Here is a 20,076-nt window from a genome sequence, read left to right as displayed (position 1 = left end):
CAGTAGCTGCAATTTCCCAGTACTAAGGAAAGCCATGAAAGAATGCTGTGAAAGGGCCTGCCGAGAACCACACGGGGAAAATCAGAGAAAAGTAACTCAGATATGTCAGAGCGACACCGCAGGACACTGAGAATAAAGAGAAAATTCTGTCAGCTACCCAGGAGGGGAAAACAGTTTTATAGACTGCATGCCTGTGAATGAGAATCAGATTGACATAAGAATTCTCATTAGCAACACGGGATGCAAGAATAAAATGAGGCAATCACCTCAACAAAGGAGCCATAATTTAGACAGCAAGATCCAAAAAGTCCCTCTGAGGGGTGGCTCTCAGGCTGAGCTGCTGAGCAGGGTAGCCAGGCACAGAGTAAGAGTAAGAAGTGTTCCGAGGACAGGGTCAGCAGGTGCACAGATGAGGGGGAAGGGCTGGAAGGGCTGACGGAAAGCCATGTGGCTGAGCAGAGCAAGCCGCGAGCCTGGGGCAGCAGGCAGCCCAGGGACTTCACGCCTGGAGCTCACGGGGATAACTTGACCACCCACGCCATGGTCCAGGCCAACAGTGATCGTGGCCGAGAGGAGGGCAGAAGAATGTCTCCTTCCTAAAGCATTTCACACCACCTACATGACAGCAGTCTGCTCTCTCTCCCACAGGCTGAAAACTCCGAGAAGACACAGCTCCATCTCACCCAACCCTGGGTCCCCCAGAGCACCAGGAAGAAGGCGAGTGCTCCAACAGTACTCATAGAGAATTAACACTAAGCAGGTCTGCCAGCTCTTCTCAAACTGCTTAAGAAAGTCACTGGAGTTTGTACACGACATTCACTTATTTGCATAATAATTTCACCATGGGTCGGGCACTGTGTCCGCTCTACAGGTGAAGACGCAGCTGTGAGAATCAAGTGACATGTCCAAGCTGGGATGTGCTGGCACGCCAGTGTGTCTTTACCACGCCTTCCTCAGGCGTCAAAACCTCAGAGCGAGACTCACTAACCAGCATGACTACTCACCCTCGTCTTCTCTTCTCCTAAAGACAAAGCAGTAAGGACAAGCTTGTCATGATAGCTTCTGACCACCCTCCACCTGCATCCATCTGCTTGTCTCTAATCTGATTTTTGAAAACTTGTTGGCCAGATGCAGTGACTCGTGCCTGTGATCCCAGCACTTTGGGAGGCCAAGGCAGGAGGATCACTTAAAGGCAGCCTGGGCAAAATAGCAAGACTCCATCTCTACAAAAAAATTAGCAGGGGCCAGGCATGGTGGCTCACACCTGTAATCCCAGCACTTTGGGAGGCCAAGACGGGTGGATCACCTGAAGTCAAGAGTTCGAGACCAGCCTGGTCAACATGGTGAAACCCTGTCTCTATCAAAAATACAAAAATTAGCCGGATGTGGTAGTGGGTGCCTGTAATCTCAGCTACTCTGAAGGCTGAGGCAGGAGAATCACTTGAACCCAGGAGGCAGAGGTTGCGATGAGCCGAGATCACGCTATTGCACTCCAGCCTGGGCAACAAGAGTGAAACTCCGTCTCAAAAAAAAAAAAAAATTAGCAGGGTGTGTTGCTGTGCACCTGTAGTTCCAGCGACTCAGGAAGCTGAGGTGGGAGGAGCTCTTCAGCCCAGGAGTTGGAGGCTGCAGTTAATTGCACCACTGCACTCCAGCCTGGGTGACAGAGCAAGATCCTGTCTGTAAAAAAGCAAAAAACCAAAAAAAACAAAATCAAAAGTTCCTGTCTCTAAAAAAGCAAAAAACCAAAAAAAACAAAATCAAAGAAAAGAAAAATAGTTCATAGTAACAACGGGAGGCAGGGAAGGACCCTGAAAAGCACCACACATTACAGTGTGTCCGACAAACTCTTGTTACTAAAGCAGGAAGGACCCTGAAAAGCACCACACATTACAGTGCGTCCGACAAACTCTCGTTACTAAAGCAGGAAGGACCCTGAAAAGCACCACACATTACAGTGCGTCCGACAAACTCTCGTTACTAAAGCAGGAAAGAAAGAATAGTAAGTCATTAAAAACAGCAAGACTTTCTAAAGAAGAGGATTTAACATGGATTTTCTTCATGTATCTCAGCTAATCACAAAATCCACTTAAACGCCATCTCCCAAGGGCTCTGCTTAATGGACCTGTGTCTGCAGTTGAACAACAGGGCCAGGCGCATTTCAGCCAGCGCTGGGCAGCAGGTACCCCAAATGCCTCATGGCTGTGCCTGCAGTGTGGGGAGCCCAAACTTGGAGTCAGAAACTACTTTCCTTCCTGTGCAAAACCCCCCGTAAGCCCTCCCAGCCTGGCCCTCCTCAGCTCTGATGAAGATTGAACAAAATATGCCCTGGAAGACACCGTGCTGGTTGTCACGAGAAAAAGTATTTTAATCCCTGGTTCGGGACCAGCAGCACTGAAGACCAGAGAGTACAAAGGCCTACCATCCATGGCGCGGCTGCCCTGGTTTCTCTGCGATCCCCGTCGCCTCCGCCTTGCAAACTTGCCCTGTCCATGCATCTTAAGAACCAAGGCTGTTTTCAAGCACTGTTCACAATTTGGCAGGGTTGTTTGTTTTCTTGGTTTTTTGTGTGTTTTTTTGTTTTGTTTTCTTCCAGAGATGGGGTCTTACTATGTTGCCCTGGGTAGTCTCGAGCTCCTGGGCTCAAGTCATCCTCCCACCTCAGCTTCCCAAAGTGCCAGGATCACAGGCGTGAGACACTGCACCTGGCCAATTTGGCAGGGTTTGAAGTGTTCATTGTCCACTGGTCCCAGGGGTCACAAAGATGTATGTCCCTGCAGGTAATGACCCCAGAGCAGGATTTCTATACACCTCTCCACTCAGCACTGTGCATTTTGTAATGTAGACCCAGTGAGCGCAATGAATTTTTCCCACATCCTTTTCATTTTCAGATGACTGACTACATAGTTCTAATGACGAGTTATTTCTCTGCCAGGAGAGGCTAACATTTCAACCGCTGGCTCACTTCTCACCATCATCACAACACGGCTCTCTCCTCGCTCAAAGAAACAAAACGTGGCTGGCATTTACTATTTGCCTGGCTTCCCTGCAAATCACGTACAAATCCACGAACAAAAATCTTTTACCTAGATTGCATTTGGGGTCATTTCCCACCCAGCTAGGAAGGCACATGCCAGTTATTTTATGGAGAACCTAAGGTATTTCGACAGTTGAGGAAGATCCGTGGACAGTGCTTGACTGTCGTGCCACCGGCTTCTAAGGCTGAACAAACTCGTGTGCCAGCGACTTCACATCCCTGCCGGCCACAGCAAGTGTCACAGCACCCCAGGGCCAGGGGAAGTCAGAGAGGAGGAAGCCGGGACCTCAGCCTACTTAGCTCGTTCTACACAAGGGGAGACGGCACAGACAGGCCGTCAGATGTCAGAAGAGCAAACCTCCCACAGCGCATGTTATTCAGGCCCCATTACTGGCTTTACCAGTGTTGTTTTAAAGAATGGCAGTAAATGATTTTTAAATTAATTTGATAGGCCAGGCGTGGTGGCTCACACCTGCAATCCCAGCATTTTGGGAGGCCGAAGCAGGTGGGAGTTCAAGACCAGCCTGGACAACACGGTGAAACGCCGTCTCTACCAAAAATACAAAAATTAGCCAGGCATGGTGGTGCGTGCCTGTAATCTCAGCTACTTGGGAGGCGGAGGCAGGACAATTGTTTGAACCCGGGAGGCAGAGGCTGCAGTGAGCCAAGGTCGTACCACTGCACTCCGGCCTGGGCAACAAGAGAGAAACTCCATCGCAGAAAGAAAAAAAAAGCAAAAAAAAAATTAATTTGATAAAACCTATAAGAAGAACTACGACCTTTCACATTTCCGGGCAACATATTTGTTAATACAGATAAATGTTTTCCCACCTACAGTCATTTTTTTAACCACTAAAAAAAAGAGTGCTTTTTTCCCATTAAAAGGAGTTGTCATTCTCTCTAAATATAAAGATGATATATTATTATTAGGCCTGGAATGACAAATAAATGTCATTCAAGCACCACCAGCAGTCAGTGGCAGCCTGGCACGTGTGCCCAGGAAGATTCTTCAGCCAAACGCGGAGTCGGCAAAGGTTTCAGGATCCAAAATGCAAGTGGTGCGGGGGGAGGGCGCGTGCTGTGTTTCGCAGACCAGATGCCACCCCATGTCCTGGGCTGAATGGCGGGACTGTGAGGAGACAGACCATGGCTTCTTCATCCCAGCCCTGAGCCTGCCCGGTAGATTCTCAACAGATGTTCGTCTAATGAATGAATGGTGACTACGTATGTGTCTGTTTCCTTAGAATTAGGCACTGCCCTGCACGCTGCCTCTCCTCTCTGACCTCCAGCGGTACTGCACTGCATGCTGTCTCTCCTCTCTGACCTCCAGTGGCCCTGGGGTGCTACAGCATATGCTGTGGCTGGCAGGGATGAAGTCTGCTGGCACACACCATTTTCTCCATTGAATAACCCAATTTCTGACACACTGGGCATCCTGAATCCTTCTAAACCGTTCCTCACCCCTGGTGCTCACCTCTCACTTGCAGACTCGCCAGGCACGTGCTGGACAGACACCTGATCTGCTCCCTGTTTGGGCTCACTGCCTGCACAGGGTTAGTGCTTTGTAAGTCACTGTCCCAGAGCCGGGAGCAGGGGCTGGGTCCCCGGTCACCGTGTGCCCACTCCTGGTGCCACCACTGCATCCCCACAGAACCCAAAGCTGGCATTGCCTCCCCAACCTCACGGACCAGGAGGCCAAGGCTTGGAAGGACAGGTGACCCATCACACAGCATAGCTGACCCACAGCACACTCAGATCTGCCCCACTTCCCAGCCTGTGAAGGTTGGGAGGGACCCCACCCATGTGGGAAATGACGGCATATCCAGGGGACCCAGGACGTGGACGGCTGGGAAGGGCCCTCCCAACAGCACCTGGGAAAGGCAGCATCCAGAAAGGACCCTGGAGCCCACCCCACGGCCCCCACAGTGCGGGCTACAGACCTGGCAGGGCGCAGGGAAGAGAATGGTAGGGACTCGGGGGCACCCACCACACTGGGTAGGGACGTGGCTTCCCCAGCCTAAAGTCCAGCTCTCCACAGCCATGGTTTCCAACTTACAGCTGAAGGTTCCACTCACAAACCCACACATGCGACCACAAAGTCAGGGCCAAAGCCACTTTCACCAAAACTTCTGAGAGAGCCATACACGTCCAACAGTTTAAGTTGCTTCCAACATAATTAAACATTTTCTAAAGCAAGCGCATTCATCAGAATTAAAAGCACAAAGGCCACTCGGCTTGTCTGGGCTGCAGGGTGGCCCACTTGGTTTCCAACAGCAGGGTGAACAAGCCAGAAAAGAGCCCCCATCCAGAGCCGTGGGGCCTGGCAGGGTGGCCCTGAGCTGTTCAGACCCTGTGCCCCGGAAGAGGGCTTGTCTTTTATGGTGACTATTTTGATCGTGGGTTTGAATCCACTTTTCTCTAATGTTTCAATAAAAAGAGCTGCAGCCACTCCACAAGAGACACTGAAGGCCCAAGCAGCCTGCGTGGGGATGAGGAGGAGGCGGACTTGATTCAGGGCGCAGAAGGTCAATGTACCCCTCCACGTCCTCAGCACCCACGTGACTCCCCTCAGCTGCGGCCTGGACTCTGCCGCGGCCCGTGCAGCCCCGGCCCTGCCATCCGACACTGGCACAAACTCTGCTGTCCCTTCTTGGGTTCTGTAATTTTGAACAAGGGGCCCACATTTTCATTTCACACCGGGCTCCACCAGGTTTGGGGACCTGTTGCCTCTGCTTTGTAGAAGCTGGTGATTTTCTTACTTGAAGATGCTATTCGAAAGGCTTCAGATACTGCAGCCTCAGGGACTTTCTCACCCATGCCTGACATGCAGAACTATCTCTATCTGGGAGCAGATTGCAGACAAAGCAAAAAGCGAAAAAAAAAAAAAAAAGTTTGTTTCTTTTTTTTTCCCCTAGCCACTAGACCAGCAGGGATTTTTTAATTTTTAAAATAAAATATTAAGAGCTCTGCAGGAAGCAATGTAGAAGCACACTTGGGGAACTTACGCAAATTGCAAATTTTCTCTGAGTCTCAAATTTCCTCATGCGTAAAAGGGTCCAAATGAGATCATCTCATGGGGAGGATCACACGAGGCCATGTGTAGGGTCTGACAAAAACCCAGGTGCCTTCCAGCAAGGCCCCTCTGGAGAGGGCTGAGTTGCAAATAAATTGCTACCTTCAGAATTAGAAATTCCATGGCCGAAGACAGTTTAGACTTCATGTTGCCCAACCCTTGATTTCCAGATGGGGAAACTGAGGCCCAATGGGGTGAGCAGATTTGCCCGGGCTTTGTGCTTTTCTGTGGAACTTCCCAGTTGCATAGGAGTCTCTGAACTGGCCCAGAGGCCACTGGCCAGCAGCCCAGAGTTCAGGGAGTGGTTACCTTTGAGGCCAGGGACGAGGATCTGCACGGAGCAGGCGTCATCACCAGCCGGCTGAGGATGTCCCGACGGCAGCAGTGACAGGAAGGCCAGGCTGATTAGAACGCCCGCCAGGGCCAGATCCCCCCTCATCCTGAGCGCAGGCAGGACACCGACTCCTACACAGAGGAAGGAATAAACAGTGATGGGAACTGCAAAAGCCGGGCGGCCAGTGACAGTGAGCAGGCCTGGAGGCAAGGCGTGCAGCCCTCCTGGCGCCTGGAAGGGCTGTCTGGGCCCCCATGCCGGGTTCTCCCCACTCACTCAAGCACCAATCATGAACTTCCACTGAGAAGCTTCCACAGCAGCCCTAAGGTCAGGCACCAGGCACCAAGCGCATGCCAGCCCCGGTCAGTGAGCCTTGGTTGAAGGCCTACGACTCGCCCACCCCAAGGAGTTCCATCTGGTCTCTGGGACAAACGATTCCTACACAGAGTGGAGTAGGGGGTCTCCACACGGCATGGCCAGCGACAGACATGGAGCCTCTGCAGAGCTGGGCACAGTGGAGGGAGGCTGAGAAACATCTAAAGGAAACAGCCCAGGTGCCTGAGGAGCTCCAGGCTTAGTGGCTCCATTCACGGACAACAAATCCATGCCCCACATCTCCTTAGGTGACAGGACATGGGCCCTCCTCGGTGAGATCAATAAGGAGAGAGGAGCCCAGCCTCAGGAACCCAGGGTCCTGGGGAGGTGGGGGCCGAGCCCACAAGAAGAGGGGTGTCATGGACTCCTGACCGTCCCAGGAGGGGTGGGTATGTGCTGCCCTCTTTGTTCCTTCATCGTGGAGGGCGTTAAAACTTGGAAAACAAGGCCGGGCGTGGTAGCTCACACCTGTAATCCCAGCACTTTGGGAGGCCAAGGTGGGCAGATCACCTAAGGTCGGGAGTTCGAGACCAGCCTGGACAACATAGTGAAACCCCGTCTCTTCTAAAAATACAAAACTTAGCTGGGTGTGGTGGTGGGCACCTGTAACCCCAGCTACTTGGGAGGCTGAGGCAGGAGAACTGCTTGAACTCAGGGGGCGGAGGTTGCGGTGAGCTGAGATCATGCCACTATACTCCAGCCTGCATGACAGCGAGACTCCATCCCAAAAATATATATATGTATATATAATAAATAAAACTCGGAAAACAAAGAGGGCAATGGAAACTACTGAACTTGAAGGAGAGGCCAGGAAACAGAGGGACAGGGACAGGAGGGGAGACAGGGACAGTCTAGAAGGGCAGAGTGCGGACAGCAGCCCCGGAGTACAGCGGAAAAAGAGCCACGCGAGCTGGGCCCGGGGCTCCCGCAGAGCATCGAAGCCACAGGAGCATCTGTCCATCCCAAAGACCATGCTTCTGGATACTTCCTGGCGTCCTTTCGTTTGGTTCATCATTCGTTTAAAAACGTTTGTGGATGCCGACCAAATGTCAGGCACAGTTCTAGGCACCAGGAGTAGAACAAGAACATTTATGTCTTTATTCCTATTGGAAGAGACAGACAGACAGACCGAGACAGACAAAGGCAGGGGTAAGCGCCGTGGGGAAGAGTGAGGCAGGGTACAGCGGCCGGGACACATGCTGCTGTTCAAGACGGTTGCCAGGGAAGCCTCGCTGACAGGTGGATGAGAGTGGCTCAGAGAAAGCCCCGAGGCAGTGCATGCCAGACAATGCGGGGAGAGGTGGGCTGGCCTGGTGGGCACAGAGGAAGCAAAGGCCACAGAGCAGGAGACAGTAGCCGGCGCCCGGCAGCTTTGGGGGTTGCTCTGCATGAGACAGAGGGTCTGGATCAGGGAGTGGCTTTATAAAAGGGTCACCCTGCTCTTGAGACAGGACTTAAAGGAATAGCAACCGAAGACAGGAGGCCAAGCCAAGGCGACCACAACAGCACAGTGGGCGAGGACAGCAGCTGGACCCCATGTGTGGGTGGAGGTGATGACAAAGGTCTGGGATGCAGTCTGGAAGCAAAGCTGACAGGTTTTGCTGATCAATGATGTGGGAAACGACAGAGAGAAGTCAAAGATTAAAGCGTTTGTTCTGAGCAGCCAGGTGAACAGTGCAGCCAGCTGCTGAGAAACAGAACTGAGGAGGTGAGGCTAAGTCAGGGGCTCGGGTTCGACTTTCTGAGTCGGAGACACCTATAGACTCCTATGTGACCCAGCGGGTGAGCAGTGGTTCGGTTTGCAAGGCTTGGGGGTCAGGGCACCTTGCATTTTCTCTCCCTCAATTCCAGGCCAGCTGGCCCTCTCAGGCCCAAAACAAAGGTCACCTTAGCTGCCAGAGAAAGGCCATCTGTGGTGGGGGGATTTCCACATCAACAGCCCCGAGACAGCCCTGCTACAAAAGCCAGGGGAGGGTGGTCCAGACAGATCCCAAAAGCCAGGGCCCCATGGAGTCTACAGAGACCCCACCTCTGGCTGGCGAAAGCCCGCCTTGACCACGTAAAGTCCTGCTGCACGGGGAGTCCTCCCAGAAATGTGTGGAGGTCAAGATGCCCAAGACAGCCCTGCAGCTTGAAGGGAAGTCATTTGAAATCCTTCTCCCAAATCTGAAAAAAACCCCCTCTAATGGTAACAGACAAAAAGATGATGTGAGGCCGGGCGCGGTGGCTCAAGCCTGTCATCCCAGCACTTTGGGAGGCCGAGACGGGCGGATCACGAGGTCAGGAGATCAAGACCATCCTGGCTAACACGGTGAAACCCCGTCTCTACTAAAAACTACAAAAAAACACTAGCCGGGGGAGGTGGCGGCGCCTGTAGTCCCAGCTACCCGGGAGGCTGAGGCAGGAGAATGGCGTGAACCCGGGAGGCGGAGCTTGCAGTGAGCTGAGATCCGGCCACAGCACTCCAGCCTGGGCGACAGAGCGAGACTCCGTCTCAAAAAAAAAAAAAGATGACGTGGAGACGGCTGGTGTTACCGCCATAAACATTCCGTGTTAAATGTCCATTACCGCTGAGGCAAGGGTTAATGAAGGGGCGGGGCGGGGAGGGAGACAGGGTTAGAGTCAGGGCGGAGCCAGAGCTTGGGCAAGTGAGTGGCAGAGCTTCACCTGCCAAAGATGACAGACTCGTCCTACCTCTATGAAAACCTACAGACCTTAAAGCTGAAGCCGCCTCTCATCCCGGGTGTCCAAGAATGGCTCAGGGGAACAAAGGTACCTTAAAGCTGAAAGTCACAGTGGCTCACGCCTGTAATAGCAGCACTTTGGGAGGCCGAGGCCAGCAGATGGTTTGAGTCCAGGAGTTTGAGACCAGCCTGGGCAACATGGCTAAACCCCACCTCTACAAAAAATTAGCCAGGTGTAGTGATACGCCCCTGTAGTTCCAGCTCCAGGAGAGGCTGAAGTGGGAGGCTGAGCCCGGGAGGTTGACACTGCAGTGAGCTCTGATCGCACCACTGCACTCCAACCTGGGCAGTCAGAATGAGACCCTGTCTCAAAAAAAAAAAAAGAAAAAGAAAAGAAAAAAAAGCTCAAAGTCACAAAAAGTAAACCCATGAGCTTCGGATACATCATGATGGTCTACGCAGTCCGCACGCCACCCTGTCCATGGAGACCCTACTCAAATCCCGGCTCCACTCCCGCCACTCCGGGGCCCACTGCGCATGTGGGAAGGGTGGTGGAAAAAAGAGTTAATTCAGAAACCGCCCACACCCCCTTTTATTCAAACATCCTGCAAGAATCCACAAGGAATTAGAAGTGGAGATGACTTCACAAAGCACAGGAGTGGGAAGGCCAGGAGGAAAGTAGGGGCTCCCGGCTCTGCTGAGAAGGGACTGTGGGTGGGAGCCCACCTCGTGCAGTGACGCAGCCATCACGGGGCCCGGCATTGTCGTGCTGAGGCTCTCGTCATCATTAACATTGTGATGGGAAATGTCAGTTACACACAAAACCAGTACCATGAACTTCCACGTACCCATTGCCCAGCTTCAACAATTATTAACACTTCGAGGTGTCACTTTTGATGCTCACTTTCTAGTTCATTAGGAGTTAATGTGTATACAACTACACGATGACAAGGTCTCACCACACAGCAGACACTGGTGAGCGCACCTGCCTCGCCAGCCCCGAAACCCCAGCCCCGCTCCCATCCACCCGCCCTCCCCTGGGGGACGTCATCCTGAATGTGAGCTTCTCCTCTGGCGGGGTTTAAGCAGTATTCCTACACATTATGCGTTCTTAAAGCATATTCTGTCACGTTTTGCCTGTTTTTGGTTTGGGGACAGGACTGGAGTGCAGTGATGCCATCTTGGCTCACTGCAGCCTCAATTTCCTGGCCTCAGGGGATCCTCCCAGCTCAGCCTCCCTAGTAGCCGAGACTACAGGCATGTACCACCATGCCTGGCCTATTTTTGTCTTTTTTGTAGAGACAGGGTCTCGCCATGTTGCCCATGCTGGTCTGCTGGGCTGAAGTGCTCTGCCCATCTTAGCCTCCCAAGCTGCTGGGATTATAGGCGTGAGCCACCGCGCCCAGCCTGGCTTGTTTTTGAGGTTTTTTTTTTTTTTTTGGAGATGGAGTCTCACACTGTGGCCCAGGCTGGGTGCAGTGGCACTATCTCGGCTCACTGCAAGCTCTGCCTCCTGGTTTCACACCATTCTCCTGCCTCAGCCTCCCGAGTAGCTGGGACCACAGGCGCCCGCCACCATGCCCAGCTAATTTTTTGTATTTTTGGTAGAGACGGGGTTTCACCGTGTTAGCCAGGATGGTCTCGATCTCCTGACCTCATGATCCACCTGCCTCGGCCTCCCAAAGTGCTTGGATTATAGGCATGAGCCACCGCGCCCGGCCGCTTTTGAGTTTTAAAAGATGTCACAGCACAGTATCCACAGCATTCAATATCTTTTTACTCAACTTTATGTAGCTGTAGCTTATGGATTATCTAATGTTATTAAGGCAGACAGCATGCCACTGATGGGTGCTGGGAGAGGAAGGGCACAGCTGGTGGCATGGAGCTCACCCTCATGACTGTGGGGCAGCCAGCACTTGCCTCCCTGGGCCATGGAGGGGCCATGGCACTGCCCAGAGACCTCCCGGGACTTGGCATCCTGAGTGCAGTGGGTGAGGGACAGCTACAAATCCGCTGAACCACTTACCAGCACCTTGGCCACACCACATGCCCTTTGCAAGCCCCTGCCCTTCTCTTAATGTGGAGATTGGCTATTTGAAGGGATAGCAGAGGTGATTAATGTGCGTGGCACCGTGACCCAGTGTGGCACACAGCAAATACTCAGTGAATGCTCAGCGAACGGCAGCTCCTGATCCTACTGTGATCACACGCGTGGGCTCCCAGTGCAGGGAAAGCGCTGGAAGCCAGGGTTCCTCATCTGAGAACACCTGTGCCCTGCCCAATGCCTCTGCATGAGTCAGTTCTCCCACAGAATGGGCACAGGGAAACCTGCTTCCATTCAGTGCCATCCTGCAGTGTGGGTCATCGTGCACCAAATGAGGACCTGGCTTCTTCCTGCAGAGCCCTTTGCAGAAATGACTTTGTAAAGGACAGGGGTGCAGAATGTCCACTGGGTTGGAGGAAAATAACTCCCATACACTGCACAGAGATCAGCACTATCAGGCCCTCATCATGAGGGAGCCAAAGAAAAGAAAAATTAAGAACCCTTCCCAGCATTGCATAACTAGTGTGTGGTGAGGGCGGGACTGATCCAGGGCTTCCCAGCACTGTTGGCTGCTTTCCTCTTTCTGCCCGGCTACCCGTTCCCCATGCCTCAAAGGAAGGGCCCACCTTCCTCCTTCAGTCATGACATAAGGGATTTTTTAAAATAGGTTTTGTTTGTTTGTTTGTTTGTTTGTTTGTTTTGAGACAGAGTCTCACTCTGTCGCCCAGGCTGGAGTGCAGTAGCCGGATCTCAGCTCACTGCAAGCTCTGTCTCCCGGGTTTACGCCTTCTCCTGCCTCAGCCTCCCGAGTAGCTGGGACTACAGGCGCCCGCCACCTCGCCCGGCTAGTTTTTTGTATTTTTTTAGTAGAGACGGGGTTTCACCATGTTAGCCAGGATGGTCTCGATCTCCTGACCTCGTGATCCGCCCACCTCGGCCTCCCAAAGTGCTGGGATTACAGGCTTGAGCCACCGCGCCCGGCCATTAAAATAGGTTTTTGATGGAGAGAACAAGAAGTCAATATACATTGTATACCAAATGTGGACACATATCTGATTTAATTCCCAAAACAACCTTGTACATTATTACAGTTCCTCACGATAAAGACAATGCAATATGGAGTTGAACAATCGGCCCCAACTCCACCACTAGGCCTCCAGCCTCCTCTCCATACCCCCCACCCACAGCCCGCCTCCAGCCTCCTCTCCACACCCCGCACCCACAGCCCGCCTCCAGCCTCCTCTCCACACCCCGCACCCGCTGCTCCCCTGTGCTCACGTGGATAAAAGCGGAAACCCAGGACCCCATCAGCTGACTTCACTCCTCCCACCAGCAGACTTGACTCCTCCCACCAGCAGACTTCACTCCTCCCACCAGCTGACTTCACTCCTCCCACCAGCAGACTTCACTCCTCCCACCAGCAGACTTCACTCCTCCCACCAGCGGACTTCACTCCTCCCACTTTCCTTGTTCCCTGCAGGCTTGGAGTGATCTGTGCAAGCTACAGCTTCGTAAAGGTCTCAGAGCACGCAGAAGCCTGCAGTTGAGCAGGCACCAAACCGAGTGAACAAATGAATGAGTGAATAAAGGAACAAACAACAGAACGAAAGTTCACAAATAGAGCCTTCTGCTCTTCTTGTGGTGTTTCCATGTTTCCAAATCTTTATTATATCTAATGTCTACGCAGTATTTCCAGGACAGGCAGTCTACAGATGTGGGTTACTGCCCTGCTGTCATTGTCCTGAAATTCTAATAATGTTGAAATGGACCAAGCGCAGTGGCTCACGCTTGTAATCCCAGCACTTTGGGAGGCCGAGGTGGGTGGATCACCTGAGGTCAGGAGTTTGAGACCACCCTGGCCAACATGGTGAAACCCCATCTCTACTAAAACTACAAAAATTAGCTTGGTGTGGTGGCGGGTGTCTGGAATTCCAGCTACTCGGGAAACTGAGGCAGGAGAATCGCTTGAACCCGGGAGGTGGAGGTTGTGGTGAGCGGAGATCATACCACTGCCCTCTAGCCTGAGGGAGAGAGTAAGACTCAGTCTCAAAAAAACAATGAAATAAATAAAATAAAATAAAAATAAAATGTCAAAACAAGGGGCACCACAAGGTTTGTAGCCATACATGCTGGTCCACTGGGCTCATAACCATAGTCTCCCCGGCTGCTGCCTGAGCAGTAGTATTTTGGCTCCTTGTGGTATGTGGCTTCTGAAAGCAATGTTACGTAAACTCTTGCTCCCCACCCACTCAGTGTGCAAGTCAAACCTTACTTCTCAGTGTTTGTTGGATGCAAACTGGGTTTAGATTTTTTTTTTTTTTTAATGTCTCAGGAATCAAAGGCTGACATGGGAATTTCCTCTCTAGTTAGCAATGATTCTGTTCAGGTGTAAACAGGTGTTCAGCAAGGCTTTTACTGCCCTCACTCCGCATATGTTCCAAGAGTGGCTTCAACAAAGATCAGGCTCCGTCTCCCAAGAAAAGGGGTGAGTAGTGAGCGGAGAAACCCAGAGCAGCCCAGATGGGATTTCTGGTGCCTTCACTCACACTCACTGGCTGATCCCGGAGCAGCCCAGTCCGGGATTTCTCGTGCCTTCCCTCCATTCTTTCACTCACCCCGGAGCAGCACAGGTGGGACTTCTCATGCCTTCACTCACTCCACACATTCACTGACCCCGGGAGCAGCCCAGGCCGGGACTTCTCGTGCCTTCCCTCACTTCACTCATTCACTGACCCCGCTGCCCATTCACAGAGTTTCCACTTTCCTGCGACAGGCCCCATCTAGGCCTATGGGCACAGAGGCCCTGCATCAGGGCGCTCTCAGACGCACAGCAGGAACCACGGCAGGTAGGCACAGGGTGAGGGCACGCAGGCCCCCGAAGGAGTCTCTGCTTCCCAGAGGTCTCACCCTCTGACTGCCTTCTTAGAAGAGGAATTCCATTTTGTAAACGGAGAAGCCACAGCTACCCCCAGGACCTCTTTAAGAACAACATCCTTATCTCCCAGCCAGGGCCCAAGATGCTTAGGGCTCTCCCATCAATGAAGGGGCAGACTTGAACAGCAGGGGGAGGGGGTTAAACGTGGAATCCTGAGAAGAAGTACATGTTAAAAATGAAATGAACAATGGGGCCAGGCCCTGTGGCTCATACCTATAATCCTAGCACTTTGTGAGGCCAAGGCAGGCGGATCACCTGAAGTTAGGAGTTCGAGACCAGCCTGGCCAACACGGTGAAACCACCTCTCCACTAAAAAATACAAAAATTAGCCGGGCACCGTGATGCACACCTGTAATCCCAGCTACTCAGGAGGCTGAGACAGGAGAATCACTCGAACCTGGGAAGCAGAGGTTGCAGTGAGCCGAGATCGTGCCATTGCACTCCAGCCTGGGCGACAGAGCCAGACTCCATCTCAAAAAAAAAAAGAATGAAATAGACAGTGGGAAAAAATCATGGCTTCAGTTGCCAAACATGCTATTCTACATTTTCGTTAAGTAACTTCAGCAATGCCCAGCAACTTACAGGCACCACAAAATGCCTCCTGAGAACCACATCCCTGAAGCACGAGGAGGCCCGTTTCACTGGCGACTGCCTCACCCCCGCTGGGGTGTTTCCCTCCCTACAGTGACAGAGCACCTTCTGGGGCAGCTTGGATTGTGTGGATTCCACCCCACAACAGCACACGCTCCTCTTAGTTTCTTACCAAGAGCACAGAGTAAGAAGGGATCTCTCCCCTCTTACGTTCCCCCAGCAGTCAGCACATTACCGGGGTGCTCTCTTCTCTGGTGCATGGATTTTTCAAAATTGTAAATACAATCAAATAGCTGTGAAAGACTGGGGCAGTGCTCTGCCTACCACAGGCAAAGTGTTTCCCATCAAACCAAAACGTCGGCTACCCACATGCGATGGCTTTAAACGTTCATCTTTATACTGAGAACGGCCACATCACCTCAGCTCTAAAAAGACAGCCAGTCCTAGTGCAAGGCATCCACGCAGGAGGCGGCTGCCCTGGGAAACGTTCCTCCTTTCCAGTTTTGGAGACAAGATGACCCCACCTGGTTTTACACGACCCCATCTGAACTCAAAGTCCCTCCCTTGAAAGTTGCCACCCCAAGGCCCACCTTTCCCCCACCTCTCTGATCCCCGTTCCTGAGCCCAACACAGAGCCACTGGTCCCCGGGAGCAGTGGTGGCTGCTGTCCCCTGACCCCTCAGACGCTGCTCAGGCCAGGAGGAATCCTCAGGTTGTGCGACCAAGTCCTGAACTGAGGTTTGGAGTTAGCAAAGACTGTTTCGCCCTCTGGGCCTTGGGCTCTTTGAAATCTGCCACCCAAGAGGGTGACTCCGTCTTCCAGTAACTCTCAGGGGTCTGAACCCGTCTCATCAACAGGCTCCACGAATTTCCGCCATGAACGAATCCAACTTTGGAACTCTGGTGCCAGATTTACTGAGACTCCATCTTTCTTGCCTGGATCTAGGGACCGATTCCCATCCTCCTCGCTCAGCCGGAGCCCACGTCGCGCCCCGTCTGGAACCCTGCCTGCCTCCCCTCTCCACTGTCTCAGCCCCCGTCAAACCCTCAGCTGCAGCCCCGGGCAGCGTCTCCTACCTGAGCACGCGTGAGGCGAACGGGGCGTCCTGCCCGTCGCTGGCCCGCGAGGACACTGCCCCGGGCGCCTCTTGGCTGCTATTTAGAGAGGCGGCCGCGGTCTCAGGCGCAGGGAGAAGCCTCGGCCTGGACCATCAGACAGCCCAGCAAATCAGGCTGCCCGGCCGGCCGCAGCCTTATCTCGGCCGCTTCCTGTCTGCGCTGCGCCCACCGTCCCGCAGGGCGGCCTGGGGAGTGTGGGAACGCCGGCCACGCCAGGAGCTCCCCAGGCCGGCTTCGGGGTGGGGGGCAGGACCCTCCTGGAGATGCCCCTGCTGACTCTGCAACCCAGACACCCCACTCTTGTTTCTTTTTTGGCTTTCTCTTCTTTCTTTTCGTGTTTTGAAAAAGTAAGCATGACTACTGTAGAAATTCAGAAGGGCATGAAGAGGAGGGACGCTCATCACCTGGCACCAATCAGACAGAAACGAGTGCAGCTGACTGATCGCCTTGCCTTTGCTCACAGGGGATTTCGCTTCAGAAGGCAGTCAGAGCTCGACCTCGGCCTGTGGAGACCTGGCCACACCTGAGTCCGGAAACTCCCTCCACGCATTGAAGTTTCATTTAAAGGCAAGTTTCATTTAATGCCAGAAACAAATCTTAGTCAGGGGCTGGACAGATCCAGCTTCTGTGCAGCCTGAATCTTGCATGTTTTGGGGGATAGAGGAACCTTATTTAAGAAAAAGAGACATATAAAATTACAATCATAGGAAGCTAGATTCAAAGGTGAATATTTATTTAGACTGAAAACTCATAAAATAAAAATGTAAAAACAGACAAATTCCACACAAATAATAAAATTCAGGAAAAATAATAGATTATTTAAAATGTATGATTAAAGTTATACAGAAATTTGACAATTTAGACAAAATGAACCACTTCATGAAAACGCAAACTACAACATTCTCAGCAGGAAACAGATTATCCAATAGCCCTATACCAAGGAAGGGAATTGAACTTGCAAATTAAACACTCCCCAGAAAGACATTTCAGGGCCAGATGGTTTCACAGGAGAGTCTACAAAACGTTTAAGAAAAATTAACACCAAGTCTACACATCCTGCTCCAGAAAATAGAAGAGGAGGGAATATTTACCAATTCATTTTATAAAGTTGATTATTACCCTGATACCAAAAGCAGACAAAGACAGAACAAAAAAACTGTAGACCAATAACCCTCATGAATATAGATGAGAAAATCCTTAATAAAATATTAACAAACAGAATTCAGTAATATAGAAAAAGATTTATCAACTATGACCAAATGGGGTTTCATCCAGGAATATGAGGCTATGTCAATAGTCAAAGCTCCTTTGATAAAAACCCATTAACAAGCTAACAAAGAAAATCACACGAATATGTCAATTGATGCAGAAACAGCATTTGGCATAAACGACACCTGTCATGACAAAAACTCTCAGAAAAGTAGGTGCAGGAGACCTTCCTCGACTTGATAAAGATCATCTTTTAAAGGCAAAGCCACAGCTAACATCATACCTCACGGGCAAAAATGGAACGTTTCCTTCCTGAGATTAAGACAAGGCAAGGGTGTCCACTCTCACCTCTCACTCACTGCAGTGCTAAAGTTCTAGGCACACCAGCAGGGCACAAAAAGGAAATAAACAGTGTGTAGATTCGAAAAATAAAATAACACTGTCCCTTGTTGCAGATGACATGGTTGTCTCCTTAGAAAATCCAAGAGGTCTACAGAAAAGAGCTCCTGGAAACTATTAAATCAGTGCAACAGGTGACAGGATACCAGGCAATATTTAAAAAACCAAGTAGGCCAGACGTGGTGGCTCACACCTGTAATCCCAGCACTTTGGGAGGCCAAGTGGGCAGATCCCCTGAGGTCAGGAGTTCGAGACCAGCCTGGCCAACAAGGCAAAACCCCGTCTCTACTAAAAATACAAAAATCGGCCAGGCATGGTGGTACATGCCTGCAATCCCAGCTACTCGGGAGGCTGAGGCAGGAGAATCGCTTGACTCCGGGAGGCAGAGGTCGCAGTGAGTTGAGGTCACGCCATTCCACTCCAGCCTGGGTGACAGAGTGAGACTCTGTCTCAAAAAAAAATAATAAAATAAAAATAAACAATGAAAAATCAAGCAGATTTCTATAAAATAGCAATGAATTCATAGACACCAAAATTCAAAATAATATCATTTACAATTGCTTTAAAAAAGGAATACTTAGGTGTAAATCTAACAAAACATACATAGAACTTACATGCTGAAAACTACAAAATGCTGCTGAAAACCTCAAAAAAGATCCGAATAAATAGAGAAACACATCGTCTTTATAGATGAAGAGACTCACCCAAGCATGGTGGCTCACGCCTGTAATCTCAGCACTTTGCGGGGCTGAAGTGGGAGGATCACTTGAGTCCAGGAGTTCAAGACCAGCTCGGGCAACATGGTGAAACTCTGTCTCTAACAAAAACAATACAAAAATTAGCCGGGCATAGTAGCATGGTCCCAGCTACTCAGGAGGCTGAGGTGGGAGGATCACTTGAGCCCAGGAGATGGATGTTGCAGTTAGCTGAGATAGCACCACTGCACTCCACCCTAGGTGACAGAGTGGGACCCTGTTTCAAAAATAATAAAATTAAAATTAAAAAGTATAGATTAGGAGACTCAACAGAGTAAAAATGTCGATTCTCCCCCAAGTTAATACACAGTACGAGCTTAACGAAATTTCTATCAAAATCGTAACAATAATTTTTGTAGATATAGACAAGGCTATTCTAAAATGTTTATGAAAAGAGAAAGGAACTAGAATAGCTAAAACGATTTTGAAAAAGAATAAAGTAGGAGGAATCAATCTACCCAATTCTAAGACACTATACAATGGAACAGAACAGAGGGCCCGGAACTAGGTCTACACCAAGACACTCAACTGCTTTCTCACAAAAGTACAAAAGCAATTCAGTGGAGGGAAGACAGTGGGTGCCATGAATGGTCCAGAGCAACTGGACGTCCATAGGCAAAAATGATGAACCCCAATATAAGCCCCACACCTCATACAAAAACTATCTCAAAATAGATCATGGGCGTCAATGTTAAACGTAAATTTACAAAACTTTTAGAAAAACAGAAGAAAAATCTTCAGGATCTAAGGCTAGGCAAATCATTCTTTGATATTCTAACATCAAAGTGCAATCTATAAAAGCAATAACTGATCAATGGAACATCACCAAAATTAAAACCTTTTGCTCTACAAATGACACCGTGAAGAAGATGCAAAGACAAGCTACAGGATGGGAGGAGGCGTCTGTCAGCCACAAATCCAGCAAAGGAGAGTGTTGGGAATACAGAAAGAACTCTCAAAACTTGACAGGAAAATAACAAACTGCCCAAGTAGAAAATGGGCAAAAACATGAAGAGGCATTTCACCAAAGGGATACACAGTCGGCAAATAAGCACATGAAAAGATGTGCAACGCCATTAGCCATTAGAGAAATGCAAACAAAACCCACAGTGAACTATCACTACATGTCTATCAAGGTGGCTAAAACAAAATCCCAACACCAAATGCTGGCATGAGGGGAAAAAGGGGCCAATTTGAAATGGTGCAGCCAGCTGGGCGCGGTGACTCAGGCCTGTGCTACTGGCACTCTGGGAGGCCGAGGCAGGCAGATCACGAGGTCAAGAGATCGAGACCATCCTGGCCAACATGGTGAAGCCCCATCTCTACTAAAAATAAAAAATTAGCCAGGTGTGGTGGCGCATGCCTATAGTCCCAGCTACTCTGGAGGCTGAGGCAGGAGAATCGCTTGAGCCCAGGAGGCGGAGGTTGCAGTGAGCCGAGATCACACCACTGCACTCCAGCCTGGGTAACAGAGCAAGACCCCGTCTCAAAAAAAAAAGAAAGAAAGAAAAAAAAAAAAAA

General features: G+C 50.8%; 1 protein-coding gene across 4 annotated transcripts in view; it reads right to left on the bottom strand.

The window, feature by feature from the left end:
* COLEC11 (collectin subfamily member 11) overlaps positions 1 to 16,505 on the bottom strand; it is a 46,827-nt gene extending 30,322 nt beyond the window's left edge. For 2 of the 4 annotated variants that reach the window (XM_026454694.1, XM_026454696.1), the window contains exons 1-2: positions 16,151 to 16,505; positions 6,420 to 6,575 (exon numbers count right to left, since the gene is read on the bottom strand). In XM_026454694.1, coding sequence (XP_026310479.1) covers positions 6,420 to 6,549 — 130 coding nt within the window. In that variant the 5' untranslated portion in view covers positions 6,550 to 6,575; positions 16,151 to 16,505. The remainder of the gene's footprint in view (positions 1 to 6,419; positions 6,576 to 16,150) is intronic. The other 2 variants (XM_026454695.2, XM_026454697.2) reach the window with 1 other exon arrangement.
* Positions 16,506 to 20,076: the final 3,571 nt, after the last annotated feature.

Source organism: Piliocolobus tephrosceles, chromosome 15 (assembly GCF_002776525.5).
Source record: "Piliocolobus tephrosceles isolate RC106 chromosome 15, ASM277652v3, whole genome shotgun sequence".
In the NCBI taxonomy this organism is placed as follows: Eukaryota; Metazoa; Chordata; class Mammalia; order Primates; family Cercopithecidae; genus Piliocolobus; species Piliocolobus tephrosceles.
This window is presented reverse-complemented; position numbering and strand designations above follow the sequence as displayed.